The 16,491-nt window shown below is 42.8% G+C and overlaps 1 protein-coding gene across 2 annotated transcripts in view; it reads right to left on the bottom strand.

Moving 5' to 3' along the window:
• Positions 1–16,491, bottom strand: part of LOC136584747 (ATP-dependent 6-phosphofructokinase, muscle type) — a 64,019-nt gene that overhangs the window by 22,040 nt on the left and 25,488 nt on the right. For both annotated transcript variants that reach the window (XM_066584338.1, XM_066584337.1), the window contains 8 exons: positions 15,167–15,356; positions 14,360–14,525; positions 8,995–9,039; positions 7,050–7,158; positions 6,805–6,900; positions 5,527–5,619; positions 3,223–3,348; positions 2,682–2,746 (listed from right to left, as the gene is read on the bottom strand). In XM_066584338.1, the coding sequence (XP_066440435.1) occupies positions 2,682–2,746; positions 3,223–3,348; positions 5,527–5,619; positions 6,805–6,900; positions 7,050–7,158; positions 8,995–9,039; positions 14,360–14,525; positions 15,167–15,356 (890 nt within the window). The remainder of the gene's footprint in view (positions 1–2,681; positions 2,747–3,222; positions 3,349–5,526; positions 5,620–6,804; positions 6,901–7,049; positions 7,159–8,994; positions 9,040–14,359; positions 14,526–15,166; positions 15,357–16,491) is intronic.

Here is a 16,491-nt window from a genome sequence, read left to right as displayed (position 1 = left end):
GCTGCCATAGGATTGCGTTAACAAACACAATCCCATGCAGACGGCCGCGATTTGGCCGCGCGAAATCTCACGCGGCAAACAAACCGCGGCATGCTCTATTTCTGTGCGGGGCTCGCAGAGCCCCGAACAGAAACATCACTCACCGGCCACACATGAAAGAGCCGGGGCCGCGGGAGCAGGTGAGTGACCCGCTGCCCTCTGCAGACGCTCGGAATTCTCATAGCTGGATCCGACCGGGCCGTCTGCAGGCGGCCATATTCAGTATTTCTTTTTTTTATTGATTGGTTAAAGGAACTATAGCTAGGCCGCTATATCTAATATTTGTGGATACTATCAAGACCAGGTTGTACCATTGGATTGGCGCATTGCCAACATGGTTCCAATTTACAAAAAGGGGTCCAAAAGTGAATCTGGTAACTACAGGCCGGTAAGTCTCACTTCAGTAACTGGAAAAACATTTGAGGGGTTTCTGAGAGACGCCATCGAAGAACACCTCAAAGAGAACAACCGAATAACTCCTCACCAGCATGGATTCATGAAGGGTCGATCATGTCAGACAAATCTGATCAGCTTCTACGATGAAGTAAGTTGCTAGCGGGGTGCCACAGGGTTTAGTATTAGGCCCCATTCTGTTCAATATATTTATCAACGACCTGATAGAGGGGCTGCACAGTAAAATATCAATATTTGCAGATGACACAAAATTCTACAATATAATCAATGCAACGGAAGACAACGTAAGGCTACAAACGGACCTAGATAAGCTGGGGGCTTGGGCAGAAAAATGGCAAATGAAGCTCAGTGTTGAAAAATGTAAGGTTATGCACATGGGCAGGAGAAACGGATGTCACAAATATACACTAAATAGGGGACTGCTAGGGAAAAGTGAGACAGAAAAAGACTTGGGGGTACTAGTGGATTGTAGATTAAACTGGAGTAACCAATGCCAGTCAGCTGCTGCACAAGCTAATAAAGTCTTGGGGTGCATAAAAAAAGGTATAGGGGCGAGGGAAGAGAACATTATCCTCCCACTATATAAGGCACTTGTCAGGCCCCACACGGAATACTGTGTGTAATTCTGGTCACCGGTGCTCAGGAAAGATGTTACAGTGCTGGAGGGGGTTCAAAGAAGGGCAACAAAACTAATGCATGGAATGAAGGGAGTGGAATACCCAGAGAGGCTATCTAAATTGGGATTATTTACCCTGGAAAAAAATGGCTAAGGGGTGATCAAATAACTATGTATAAATACATGAGGGGACAATACAAGGATCTCTCCCATGATCTGTTTATACCCAGGACTGTGACAGTAACAAGAGGGCATCCGCTACGTCTAGAAGAAAGCAGGTTTCATCACCAACACAGAAAAGGGTTCTTTACTGTAAGAGCAGGGAGACTGTGGAACTCTCTGCCTGAGGATGTGGTGATGGCAAAATCCATAGAGGAGTTTAACAGGGGACTTGATGTCTTTCTGGAGCGGAAGGACATTATAGGTTATAAATCTTAGGTTAATTGTTAATCTGGGTATACAAGCAGGTAGGAACTATTAGGGGTTGAACCAGGGATTAGTCCGATTAGTCGGGAAAGACTTTTTCCCCCAAAAGGGCTAATTGGCTCCTGCCTCTTGGGGTTTTTTGCTTTCCTCTGGATCAGCAACATAGGAGGATAACAGGCTGGACTATATGGACATTGTCTTCATTCGGCCTTACATACTATGTTACTATGACCTATCCTTAGATCGGTGGATATTTGTTTGTACTACCATTCAACGCCAATGCACAGTATATGGAGCAGTACTAGCTTTGGCGCACAGCGGCTGGGTAAACAGCTGATCGTTGGGGGTGCCAGGCGTTGAACACCCACCAATTTGATATTGATAACCTATCCTGAGGATAGGTAATGTGTTAACCCTTTCCAGTCCAATGTCGGGCCTGCCCCGACATCATCATTTTCCTCCACAGCTCCGATGTCGGGGCAGGCCCGACACTGCAGTGCAGGAGTGGATCTTCACCCGATCGTCAGGCACATCGGGTGCAGATGCACTCCTTTACTGGTCGTCATCGAGGACCCCCGAGGAGAAGGCAGAAAGGGTTTTTAACCCTTTCTGCCCACTTCTTTATACATTACATAGCGCTCAATTAGCGCTATGCAATGCATAGATTCCGGCCGGCGATCATGTGACCGCCGGTGTTACCTGACCCCCGGCGGTCACATGAACGCCGAGCCGGGAGCCTGCACCGTGCAAGGACCTGCTTACCTGACCAGCGTCTTGTGCATTCTCCTTCTGTCTCCCGACCCGGCGATCATGTGACCGCCAGGTGCCACCTGACCCCAGCGGTCACATGATCGCCGAGCCGGGAGGCAGAAGGAGAATGCGGAAGACGCCGGTCAGGTAAGCAGGTCCCTCCCTGCACCCTCCTGAACTCTGTCAGATCAGGAGGGTGCAGGGAAAATGTATTTTTTCTGACCCATTCTCCCAGCTCCAATTTATTTGGAGCTGCGGAGAATGGGTGAGAAAAAATAAATGGATTGGAAAGGGTTAAACTGGCCTTAATTCTACAAAACAAAATGGTTGTGGACAGGCAGCGATTGCCATATAGCCATTATAAAAGACAATTCACAGAACAAAAAGTGGCCGCTTGTAATGTGTGATATCAGCGATGGCAGAAATTAATGCTCACCTTCCTCTTAACTTAAGTGCTTCACCAAATCTCTTCTCATTCATAGCCTGTGTCACTTCCTTGGTCTAATAAAAAGAAAATAGGATATTACATCCGTCAATGTCTTTGCAAAGAGAAATTGCAAGTTTTAAACATGCCATTTTTGATGATTGTTCTGACATTTCTGAAACAAAGTACCCTTTTGCAACCATTTTGTCTTGTTCCAATGCATTTAAAATAAATAATGAAGCAACTTTGCATATAGTGTTAATTAAAATACATCCAATTTGTGTACACAGCTCCTATGCAGACCTATAGGTCTCCATGGTTCCAGACTACAAAGAAACCCTGTGTAGTCTGACCCTGCAGCCATGTGTTACTATCTCTCCCATCCGTCCTCTATTCTACCTGTAGGTTACAAAGAACGTGGTGGATAGGCAAAAGAGAAACATATGTCTAATCACACTACACATAGGGTTAGTTATGGAGAATTAGGCCTCCAAACTTCCAAGGAGTAAACGGTTACATCCTAAGAACATTTATATGGAAAGCAGAGTCTTACCACTTGAACACATTCCATTAAAGGCAGACGGATTGCTTGATTCCCAGACAAACTGACCACACAAGCTGGTGTATCTGGTGTTCCCTCCAACAAGGCCATTACAGCTTCAACACCCATTCGACTTCCCTAGATAAGAAATACAAGCTACTATTAGTGAGCCTCAGGGTCCTTTCAGAAGAGCAGAGTTCTTGGACCAGAGCAACGATCGACACGCATGTTGTTCGGTGCTCGTTGAATCTTCTTTTACACGGTCAATTTGTGGGGATGAATGACTGCTAGTATGATTGTTTGACCCCATAGGATGGCTGTACAGCTTCCATTTCACACAGGAAGATATACTAGGAAGATGTATGTCCGATCAAAGAGCATTTTTATGTTGAAACGGAACGCTCAGCCAACGAATGTGGTTGAATGAGTGGTCCCTTGCTTATTGGCTGGTCATTGGCTGCATTACAAAGCTCGACTGTCGGACAAACGAGCATTAAAGGGGTTGTCTCGTGCCGAAACGTTTTTTTTCCCCCCATAGGCCCCCCGTTCGGCGCAGGACAACCCCAAGGGATGTGTTAAAAAAAAAAAATTTATTACTTACTCGAATCCCCGCTCTGCGACGTCTTCCTTCTTCTTCCTTCACCAAGATGGCCGCCGGGATCTTCACCCACGATGCACCGCGGGTCTTCTCCCATGGTGCACCGTGGGCTCTGTGCGGTCCATTGCCGATTCCAGCCTCCTGATTGGCTGGAATCGGCACACGTGACGGGGCGGAGCGGAGCTACGATGACCAGCTCTCCGGCACGAGCGGCCCCATTCACCAGGAAGAAGACCGCACAGCGCAAGCGCGTCTAAAAAAGCAAGAAGACATCAGAATTAGACGGATCCATGGCGACGGGGACGCTAGCAACGGAGCAGGTAAGTGAATAACTTCTGTATGGCTCATATTTAATGCACGATGTACATTACAAAGTGCATTAATATGGCCATACAGAAGTGTATAACCCCACTTGCTGCCGCGGGACAACCCCTTTAAGGGGAAAGTTTGGGCCTTAAATAAAACTGTAAGGCCTCTAGTATATTATATTAATTCATTGATAGGCCTATAGTGGGGCTGTGTGCTATGGGAATAAGCACATGGACGTTTTTTCCATGCGTGAAGAAACTCATTGCATGTCCGTTTCATACCTGAATAGATATTGAGCTAGCAAAAAATGCTAGGAAATTTCACTCCAGAAGCCTGTAGAATTGTCAATGCGGCCAATTCAGTAAATTGCAAACATCTATACAATTTTAGTCAACTTTTTTATGTAGATTCCATCTACATGTATATTGATTTGTGGCATCTGATTAAGTTTCTAATAAGCATATATATGACAACACATCTAATTCTATAAATACTAAAGAAGTTATTTACATTGCAGTGTGTTACGTCTGCTGCTGAGACATGTTGTACTACTGTGCTTCCAGCAGCACAGCACTCTCAGGGTTAATGATTGAGTTGGCTGGGTGTGGTACTTCCTGCTATCCAATCTCCTGGGTCTGTGCTCACATATAAACCCAGCTCCTGATCAGTCTCTGTCTGGGGTTCAGGGTGAGCAGTCATGAATCCTTGTTTGTTGAAGTTCGCTGTGTGATCTGTGTCTGGCTGGTTCATGTCCGTTTGTTTGTTTATATTCTGTCAGTTCTGTGTAAGCTTGCTGTGTGACCTGCTATCTGTGTCCTGTCCTGTTGCAGCGTTCTATGTGAACTCTGTCCGGTTCTGCTGGACTCCTGGTTACTGTATGGACTAGCAGTATAACCAGGAGCCGTGAAGTGGCCCGCTAGCTTTCATGTTTTGTACAAAATGTCAACTAATACCTGGTATTTATATTCAGCGTATCTTCTGTTACTAGTGGTTGCATTTTGGCTGCTGTATGCTGTGTCCCCCGTTGTTCAGTCCCTGTCATGTGTCATGTGAATGCGTGCCATTCTGGTGTGTGGCTCCTAGGATTAGCTAGGGCCGAGATCCGAAGACCGCTGGGCTGCCCTTATTGGGGCAATGTCCCCAATACCGGGTGTGTACCCAGTCCACTTTGGTCACGATCGCAACACAGTACTTGCAAAATGAAGACTACAGCAGAGCAGCTGATTGAGAAGTCACCTAAGAACCCGGTTACTAATTTATTGCATTATTTTTTCAGGGAAAGACATTGCCCATGCTGCTATTGCAAATTGAATTCATCCTCAGTTTTTCAAGATGAGAGAGTTTCAGCTTGGAACTAACAATCTCAGCAATATCTAATTATCCTATACCCCCTCCAGAGGAATTCTTACCAAAATTCTATCAAAGGCTGAAGGCGTTCCACCACGCTGCACGTGTCCAAGGATGGTGACTCGTGTATCATAGCCCAGGCGCTTTACAACTAGCTGTTAAAATTAACAGACAAATTAGAGATGACAACAATCACCTTTGTTTATATAGGCAGCACTTTAAATCACTATATATTAGATACATCAATACTAAGGCCGTCTTCACTTACGGTGGAAATGCAGTGGAATTTCCGCCATTGGAATCACTGTGATAATTCCGTAGAATTTACAGTACAAGGTATGTGGAGGGGATTTCTACAATCTTCTTCACATGCTGCGGAAAATTTCCATAACAAATCCGCGGCTGTCTATTTATGCTGCAGAATTCAACTCTTACAACATAAGGGTTAAATCCTTCAGCTTTTCCCCAAATAAAAAAAACTTAGCCAAAGCTGCACTATTAAAGTGCAGATTTGGCCACTGCGGATTTAAAGGGTATTTGTTACAGGTCTTCCACTGCGGAAAGCCTGTAGCAGATGCGTGCCGGTCTAATATTACTGCTTTCATCCTATGGAACGTCAACTAAATTAACTCTGTTTAAAGATTTATTCCCATCTGAATGCATTACTATTGATGTGGGAATACTCCTCTATACAGTATGGCAGGGAATAAGTAAACAGTCAAGTGGGCTGGGCTAACAGTTTCCATTACCTCCATAGAAGTGAATGGGTATTACATAAATAGCGTAGCACTCCGAGCTATGTTGTCTCTGTAACTCAGGAGCTAAGGTAAGAGCATAGCTTGCCGTGCTACACTTTTTTTTTCGTAGCGCCCATTCACTTCTATGGAAGTTACGGGAATAGATTAGAGCAGGCCAATCGGCTGTTTACGTAACTCACAACCACCAATGAGGCCAGTGTAGAGGTGGCTGAGTTTTGATCTTGAGATACGTATTAGTCCTAGAGGTGAGACCCACATCTCAGACTTTTATGGCACATCCTATGGAGATGTCATAAAAGTCCTAGATTGGAATACCCATTTAAGGTGTCAAAGAACCGTCTCCACAATCCCTTTATTCTTTCCAAGAGCAAAACCTAGTCAGTGTTATTTATTAAATGCTAACTATAATGCATCAGTAATTGCCACTAGTGGACAAGACTTTCTTGAATTGCCAATAGTTCAGGAGACACATTTGCTGGACCCCAGTCCCACAGGTGGGGGAACACTGATGTAAGCCCATAGATCTTAAATGTACTGTAATGATTATAATATAGAACTGATTGCATTTTGGCAATTACTTACACTTTTCACATCCTCTGATGTGATAGCTTTGCCACTCGCGTCAATTGCTCCTTCAGCAACAATTATAATATTCAGCCTTGATCCACGGCCTCTGGTCTAAAAGGGAAAGTGTCATTAGCATAGTGACCAGCAGCGAGCGCAGTAATGGGCTCTACAGCCGAAGACTAGCAAATTATATTACTTATTATCAACTTATTATCTTTAGCGATCCATTACAAAATCATGCTCCAAGACTTTTCAGATACCTCACTCAGCCTTCTGCAAAGATGTTCTTCCCAGTTTTCTTCTGGGGGCGATTCTGGAATAAAAACCCAGTCTGCTCCACATGCGAGTGCCGTCACCAGAGCCAAGTACCTAGGGGATGACAACGGAGGGAACTTTTAATAGTTAACTCCCTGCACAGTGCTACTAGACATAAAATGTGTTCATATGTACAGGATCTGTGGTTGATCAAGTCTATAGGCTGTTTAATATGAATGATCATTCAAAAAATCATTCAAACAAGTGAAAATGAATTATAATTCGTTCAGTTTAAATGCAGCCAACGATTGAACGATAAATCGTTTCCTTTTCGTTCATAGTTCATTTTATGCAGGCATAAAAATCATTGTTGGCTCATTCACTAATCATTCGATTTAACTACCGAGCGTTCAGTCGTTCCCATTCACTGTATAAGTGAATGAGAACTGAATGATTTCTCGTTTGACGAGCCAACGATGTATCTGTATAAACAGGCTGCCCGAGGCAACTCTGACATCGTTCCTTGGAACGATAAATTATTTGGTGTAAATGAACCCTTAGAGTTCATGCCCACAACCATCGCGGGATACACCTACAGATTTACGCCGCGGGAATACCGCAGTGGTAAACAAAACACGCTCGCTGGTGATTGCGAAAAAACACACATTTTTCTGCCGTCTTCATTAATACTATATTAATGGAGAACTCTTGTGGCGTAAATCTGCGGAAAATAGAACATGCAGCCTTTTTCTACCTAATCACTGCGGATTTACACCGCGGGAAGCGCGATACAAATCCGTTCGTGGGCATTTGGCCCTAAAGCAGACAATCCTCTACCATATGAAAAATACACGATGATGTCAGTATATATCCTTCCATCTTTATTCCTTATCTTCTATAATACACAAGTTGTGCAACATTGGTATACAAAATTATATCGTCCGTAGTAAAACCTATTGTACTAATATAGTCCAAACACAGCAGAAACTAACTAAACCACTATCAGCAGACACCAAAGTGGTCTGTGAATGATGCCATTTGTGGTTTCCGTCTCAATGCGGTTTTCAGCACCTATTAGGGAACCCCCGGATGGAATCCCGCAGAATGTACAAAAAAGCTGTGAATGCTTCCTTTAAAAAAATTGTATCATTTCCTATTCTATATCTGAAGACAGTAAGGACTCATGTCCACGGGGAAAATCAGGCCCGCCGCGGATTCTTCATGTAGAATCCGTAGCGGGTCCCTCCTGCCCCACGGACATGAGGTCTGAAATCAGAATAAACTCACCTGCTCCGGGTGATGCGGATCTTCCTTCCGGACGGATCTTCTTTCTTCGGCCCGACAGATGTGCTCGACACGCCAGCGGCGTGCCGCGCGCATGCGCCCGGCACATCCGCCGGGCCAGAGAAGGAAGATCCGCATTGTCCGGAGCAGGTGAGTTTATTCTGATTTTAGGTCTCCCGTGGATCCGGACGGCTTCCATAGGCTTCAATAGAAGCCTGCGGGAGACCCGCACGAAAATGGAGCATGTGCATTTTTTTTTTCATGCACGCGGATCCGCGGCTGACGAGAAAAATGACATCCGCAGGTACTTAACTACCTGCGGGTGTCCAATGCATCCCTATGGGGCGTGGATCCGCGTGCGGGAGAAACGCCGCGGATTTTAAGCCCGTGAACATGAGGCCTTAGGGTCACACACTTAAAGCAAGCATTCTGGACACAGATCTTCCAAACTCAAGATAGCGGTTTTTTGTTTTTTTTAAACTTGGGGTGCCACTATACAGACATCAGCCACTGAAGGTAAGAATATTAAATAAAGTCTGCCTCTAACTTCACATAGAACGGTTCTAACTGCTGACTGGTGGGCTACTCCCTCGCAGCCCATAAGTCAATCGGGAGTCCTGTACTCACAAGTGTTGATAGTATAGCAGTTTCTCTTCAAGGTCTTACCCACAGTGCCGGCCCATCACTTCTAGAACAAAGGTCCTTTGATGACTGTAAAACAAACAAGTTTACAGAAAAAAAATCATTTTGAGCTTTTAGCAAGTCCACAACTTGACTCATGACAAATATATTCAGTAGAATCTTTTTCAGAAATGCATATTGGATATAAAGCCAATAATGGGTCAATTACAAGTATAGTTGGATCCAGAAGTATTTGGAGAATAACACAATTATATGTGTAATGTTTCTGTATGTATACTGCATGTGTGCAAGGGTCTAAAGAAAAAAAATAAATAAAAAACAAACAAAAAAAAATACACTTTTCCTATTTTCCCCATAAAAATTCTCAACAAAAAATGAAAATAATGGCCATGGTCATGTCTTTAACCCCTTCTCGCTCCAGGACGTACAGGAAAGGGAAAGAGTAGGGAAAGAGTTCACAGAGGGATCGCGCTCCCTCTGTGTCTCCGTCCGGCTCTCGCGATGTCATCGTGAGAGCCCGGCCTGTCACCATGGCAACAGGACGCCAGACACTGGCGTCCTGTATTGCCTGTGCCTATAATCGCTGTACAAGCGATAAGGCATGGCAGAGCAGTAGCTCTGCCATGCCTTATGACAGCGTCATAGGCACAGTGCTGCAAGTCCCTCAGAGGGACTCAAATAGTGTAAAAAAAAGAAAAGAGTGTAAAAAAAAGAAAAATGTTAAAAAAAAAAAAAGTAAAAAAACCCCCCTTTTTTATGCTTTTTCTAATATTAGCATAAAAAAAAGGGAAAAAAAATTAAAACCCCACATATTGGGTATTGACGCGCCCGTAACGACGTGTACAAAAAGTTGAACACGCTTTTTATTTTGTACGACAAAAAGCGTTAAAAAAAACGCTAAAAACAGAGGCAAAATGCAAATTTTTAGCATTTTGCCTCACAAAAAATGCTATAAAAGTGATCAAAAAAGCCGTACATTCCCCAAAATGGTACCAATAAAACCTACCGCCCGTCTCGCAAAAAATAAGCCCTTATAGAGCTCCGTACATAGAAAAATAAAAAAGTTATAGGACTTTGAATGCAGCTATAGAGAAAAAAAAAAAGATTTTAAAAAAAAAAGGGGGTTTTATTGCAAAAAACTGTAAAAACCTAAAAAAAATAACAATTTTGGTATCGTTGTTACCGTACCGACCCGCAGAAAAAATTTAGTGTGTCATTTATGCTGCATGATTAACGCTGTAAAAAAAAGAAAAAGAAATCTATGGCAGAATTGATGCGTTTTCTCTCCGTTATCATAAAAAAAAAAAAAAAAATTTTACGATATTGTCTATGTACCCAAAAGTGGCACCGATAAAAACTACAGATCGCCACGCAAAAAACAAGCCCTTATACGGCCGCGTCCACGGAAAAATAAAAAAGTTATGGCTTTTGAAAAATGGAGATGGAAAAATACCCCCCAAAAAAAAATCGCTTGGTCCTCAACGCCAAAATAGGCCGTGTCATTAAGGGGTTAAAAGTCTGAACTATTATAATAATGTATTATTTATGCTATCTGGTGAATGCCGTTAAAATTAAAAAGAAAAAAATCCTACGTAATGCCAGAAATGTGAGTTTTTGGGCACACTGTCCCACTGAAACAACAGAATTAAAAAAATAAATAAAAAAATAAAAATAGAAAAGTCATATGTAACCTGTAATGATACCACCAAAAACTACAGTCCACACTGTTTAAAAAAAAAAAAAAAAAAAAAGCCCTTACCCAGCCAAATTGATTGGAAAATTTAAAAAAATTTATAGGTTGCAGAAAATGGTGATTTTTAAAAAAAAAAAAATCTTTATTTTTTACTAGTAAAAAAAAAAGCTGCATAAATTTGATTTTGCTGCAATGATCCTGAGCTGCACAATGATGTGAACACGTCCTTTTTACTGCACTCAGAATACCTTAAAAACAAAACCCCAAAATCATTGTGTTTATTTTCTGTTTCACCCACTTCAAAAGTTGTAAAAATTAAGGTTCGCAGTTATGAAGCGAAGTTGGGGAAAGGAGGGGGGTGGGGGGCGCCTGAGCTGAACTTTTGCACCCAGGCCTAGGATCCTTTAGTTACGTCCCTGATTTGAAATAAAGCCATCAAATGTTGAGGACCGTCCAGGAACTTGCAGGCGGTTGACAACCCTGTAGTAGAGCAGCAGTGCAGAACGGTGATTGCTCACGGCAGCCTGTATATTCTGAATGGTGTCAGCCGGCCTGCAGGCATGTAGTTCACACAGTGCAGTTTTCTTGCAATGATACAACAATTTATTATGAGAATCTTTAGGTTATGTTCAACATGGAGCCTATTTTCTGCTGCGGAAATACTCTGTAGATTTTGATGTGAATCTGCACCAATATCCATATCAAATTCTGCATGTAACACGCATTGTTCAGTGCAGATTTTGGTGTGGATTTCATCCCCTCATTTAACGATGTAACATAGTAACATAGTTCGTAAGGCCGAATGAAGACAATGTCCATCTAGTCCAGCCTGTCTATCCTCCTGTGTTGTTGATCCAGAGGAAGGCAAAAAACCCCAAGGGCAGAAGCCAATTAGCCCTTTTGGGGAAAAAATTCCTTCCCGACTTTCTAATGGCAATCAGACTGTTCCCTGGATCAACCCCTAATAGTTCCTACCTGCCTGTATACCCGGATTAATAATTAACCTTAGATTTATAACCTATAATATCCTTCCTCTCCAGAAAGACATCAAGTCCCCTTCTAAACTCCTCTATGGATTTTGCCATCACCACTTCCTCCGGCAAAGAGTTCCTCAGTCTAACTGCTCTTACAGTAAAGAACCCCTTTCTATGTTGGTGATGAAACCTGCTTTCCTCTAAACGTAGCGGATGCCCTCTTGTTACCGTCGTAGTCCTGGGTATAAACAGATCCTGGGAGAGATCCTTGTATTGTCCCCTCATGTACTTATACATGGTTATTTGATCACCCCTTAGCCGTCTTTTTTCCAGGGTAAATAGTCCCAATTTGGATAGCCTCTCTGGGTATTCCAGTCCTCTCATTCCATGCATTAGTTGAGTTGCTTTTCTTTGAACCCCCTCCAGTACTGTAACATCTTTCCTGAGCACCGGTGACCAGAACTGTGCGCAGTATTCCATGTCGGGCCTGACTAGTGCCTTATATAATGGAAGGATAATGTTCTCGTTCCTCGCCCCTATACCTCTTTTAATGCACCCTAAGACTTTATTTGCCTTTGCAGCAGCTGACTGGCATTGGTTACTCCAGTTTAGTTTACAATCCACTAGTACCCCCAGGTCCTTTTCCATAGCACTTTTCCCTAGCAGTACCCCATTAAGTGAATATTGGTGACATCCGTTTTTGCTGCCCATGTGCATAATCTTACATTTTTCAACAGTGAACTTCATTTGTGGAATCTTCACTGAAAATCCACAGCATAAGTGCTTTAGAATTAAAATCTGCACATGTCAATTCTGCTGTGGATTTTTCCATACTATGTGATGAATGAAATTTCTTAAATCTCATCCACATGGCTTGTATTGTAAATGCAGCGGAAAATCCACCGCATTTAAACCCAGTTTGAACATACCCTTAGTGTAATTGACTCAAAGGAGGAACTTTATGTTAAAGTGTTTTTTTTTTTTTAATTTTTACTAATAATGACCTCAGTACAGGTCATCAGTAGCTGACTGGTGGGGAACTGCTGCTCAGGATCCCCGGTGATCTGTTGATTCCCTGTCTGCTCACAGTTTAGTGAGGCCAGCTATGTACATTGGGATCAGAGCCAAAAGTGTAATAGACTGCTTTGCTCCCATTGATTTCAGTGGGAGAAGTCGTCACTCATTAGACTTCCTGCGCTGAACCCCACTGCACTGACAGCTGGCTAGGTATTCAGCTGATTGCTGGGGATCCTGAGCAGCGTATTCCCACCAATTAGCTACTGATGACCTATCCTGAGGCTGGGTGATCATTAGTAATCGCCTTTAACACAGATTTATCATTTCCAGTATAATTTTAGTAACTTTGGTTGTCTAGATTAGTTGGCTGTCTTTCACCTTGCAGGTCCCCCCAATAGAAGCTTCTTTCGAATACTAAATGGAGAAAGCCTGATGTGATGTGAGGAGGGTCAGTCATAGACCGACGGAAAAGCAGGTTGCTGTTCAACATGCAGAGTAAAATTCCATTAGTCTGGCATGAATGAAACATGATTATTACATGTTTCAGGTTATCAGATGGACATACAGAAGTAAATAAAATGAACTTACAAGGAGTCTGTCAAGAGAGATAAGCCTACTAAACACCATATATCACTTAGTAGGATATTTACAGATATATGGACACACTTTACTTTTTGTTCACAACACTTTAGTTGCAAAGACAAATAAGTTTATTCCGATATGCAAATTACTTTGGAAGTACCCCGAGGGTGGTGGTCTGGCAAGTGCTCCAGGTCTCAGTAGTAAACACCCCCCAGCATCTCCTTCTTGGTCTTGACTGATGGAGCAGCCTTAGGCAACAGCATGGTGAGCTCCAATGAGTTACTCAGCAGGACAAATACTGTGCATGCGCTGTGCCATGATCAAAGGTGTATGTGTGAAATTTTAATGGAACTCACATTGTTGCTGCCTAAGGCTGCCCCATCAATCACGGCCGAGGTGATGTTGGGTGGCGAGATCCAGAGCATATGCCCAGTTGGGACAATTATCAATTACTTTGAATATTGGACTTAATTTTTTCTATGCAATCAAAGCACTATGAACAGAAAGAAAAGTATGTCCGCATGCCTGTAAATGCCCTACCAAGTGCTGTGAGGCATTTAGTAGGCAGATTTTTCCGCTAAGACTCCTTTTAAGGGAACCTGTTGGCACTTTTAACCAAGCTTTGCCTTTAAGCACGCCGTCTCTTTTCAGACAGTGCTGCAAATTCTCTCGACGCTGTAACGTCATTAACGCGGACATAATCTGTCTCGTTGGCGAGCAGAATCGCCGTGCTTATCTATGCGCATGCGCCTCAGTGATGTCAGAGCATTGTAAATAAACATGGGACAATTAGATTTCTAAAAATGGGGACAAGTGATTATTCTAGCGCCCGGCTTGGCGTGCTGTCTTAAAAAGTGCTGACAGGTTCCCCGTTAACAGTAGCTATCCCTCAGGAAAAGATATAGTATAGCTAAATGATAATCCTATGAGGGTCCTGATTATTAGGCTTATCTGAGCTGGAAACTAGAAGTTATTCTAGATTAAATTAACCTGTACAAAAATATAACAATGCACCCAGTTATTGGCTCTTCTTGCAACTTGCATGGAAACATGGTACTATTGATGTAGTTGCGGTTTATTTTAAGACAAGCTCAGTGAATCACCTCCTCATCTTCAGTCTTACCTTTGTGCTGTAGTAGTAATGGCATCCACTATCTCCATAATTCTGTGAAGAGCAGAATCAGTTCCGATTGTCATATCTGTTCCACAGAAATCATTATCAATGGATCCCACCAGCCCAACAATATTGAGGTAACTAGACTTCTTAGCTTCATCAGAAGTAATCTTTCCTAAAGAGAAAAAAAATACAAATATAACATTCACAAACACAACAAAAAACAAAATTTCCTGCAATTTTTACTAAAAAACAAAAAACTTTTAGTCACTTTTCTGTGATGATTGCCCAAGACATCAGTATTATGAAGATGCCATCTAGTACTAAGGATATTTCCATCGGCAAGATCCTCTCACCTGGGAAAGAGGAGTTTCCTCCCAGCTAGTTGAGGTTGCCTAGGGGTGATTTCACATCTGCATTGGGGATTCCGCCTTAATGCTCAGTTTGGGGAGCAGAAAAGAGGAATTCCCGCAGCCGAACAGCTCCATCTTGGGACGGAACCAAACAGCGTCAGACGAACTCCACTGACTATAATGGGGTCTGCCCACTTTCTGCCCAGGTGCCCGGCTTTTGAATGGAAGAATAAGTGCTACATGTAGTGCTTTTCCCTCTGGTATGTCCGGACGCATCTGTGACGGAACCTCCATCCGGAAGTTCCAACGCAGATGAGACACCACCCTAACTCATTGCTTGAGAATTTTAATTAGAAAGCTATAATGCAATCAATCTGTTGCCATTTCCCATCCTCTTGCATAAACGAAAACCATCCGGTAGACCACCTGAATTGGACAGGACACGCAATTCCCAGCAAAGTACCTGCTTTAAGTAGGTCAGCAAGCAGTCCGCTCCACTCTGCTCTGAACGTATCTGCTCCAGTCAAGCTGCCATCTCCACCAATGACACAAAGGTTGGTAATTCCTTTTTTAATTAGGTTGCAAGCTGCTTTTAGCCTGCCCTCTCGAGCCCGGAAATCCTGACATCTAGCACTTCCTATTACTGTACCACCCTATAAAAATATACATGTAGTTACCATTGAATGAAAGAATTAGAAATAAGATGTTCTTTTGTCACCTGGAAATTCACAAGGAGGTGGCAAATCATAAAACAACCTAACATTTCACGATACAATGGTATCACTAGGCACTAGCTGACATATTCAACGACAGCTTAGAAATACAGCAGATGGAATCTTAGTGATTGATCAGTCCAATATAGGCAACATCCAATACCGTCCCAGGATGACCCAACCCTCAGGTATCATCATTTAAATGCCAGGCCGGCACAAGTTGTAGCCGTCAGTGATAACGACGCTTGCACAAGAGAGGTCTTTTGGCAATTCATTACATGTTAAAAACTAGATTTCCCTTCAACTTTTGCTTGTGATAACTACAACTTTGCTAAAACCCTTCAATGTTGTACAACTAAACAGGGCTAAGGAGTTTCCCCTATCCAATTACAATACAAAGCTAAAGATCTGCTTACCATCAAACTTTATAATTAAAGGATTTGTCCAAGATTAGAAAAACGTGTCTGCTTTCTACCAAAATGAGCCTCACCCCTGTCAATGGGTCGTATGTGGTATATCAGCTTAACTCCATTCACCTTAATGGGGCGTACTACAAACAGCTATACTTTATTTTTCTGAATTTAAGATTAATGGGGGTCCCTGTATTTGAAACCCTATTTTTTTTCTAAACGATGCATAATTTGCAGCCTTAAACTTACTTAACCCTTTCCAATCCAATTTTGAATTCAGGGTTTCCTAAAAGGCTTTCTCTTTATGCTGTTCTACAACGGTGCCATCTGTTGTCTAAAGCCAGTGTGTGCGCCAGAGAGGCTCTGACAGCGGAGTGGCTGGCAATAGATGGTAAGAATACCCTGTCGGACGTCTTCTGACATTGGAGCTGTACAAGCTTCAAATCAGAATGTAGGAAGACGTCAGACAGTGGATTGGAAAGGGTTTAAGGGGAGGGGTGAGATACCTATCCAAAATGTATGACTAGCTCAAAAACTATCCACATACAGTATATAAGAATCTGTATGCAGGTTCCCTGTAACCTCCTGGTCTCTGAGGGAGGTGACCGGCCATCATTTCCTGGGGACTTGAGCAGTCAATGACATTTCTCTGTCAATTAATTTGC

Source organism: Eleutherodactylus coqui, chromosome 1, assembly GCF_035609145.1.
Source record: "Eleutherodactylus coqui strain aEleCoq1 chromosome 1, aEleCoq1.hap1, whole genome shotgun sequence".
Lineage (NCBI taxonomy): Eukaryota > Metazoa > Chordata > Amphibia > Anura > Eleutherodactylidae > Eleutherodactylus > Eleutherodactylus coqui.
This window is presented reverse-complemented; position numbering and strand designations above follow the sequence as displayed.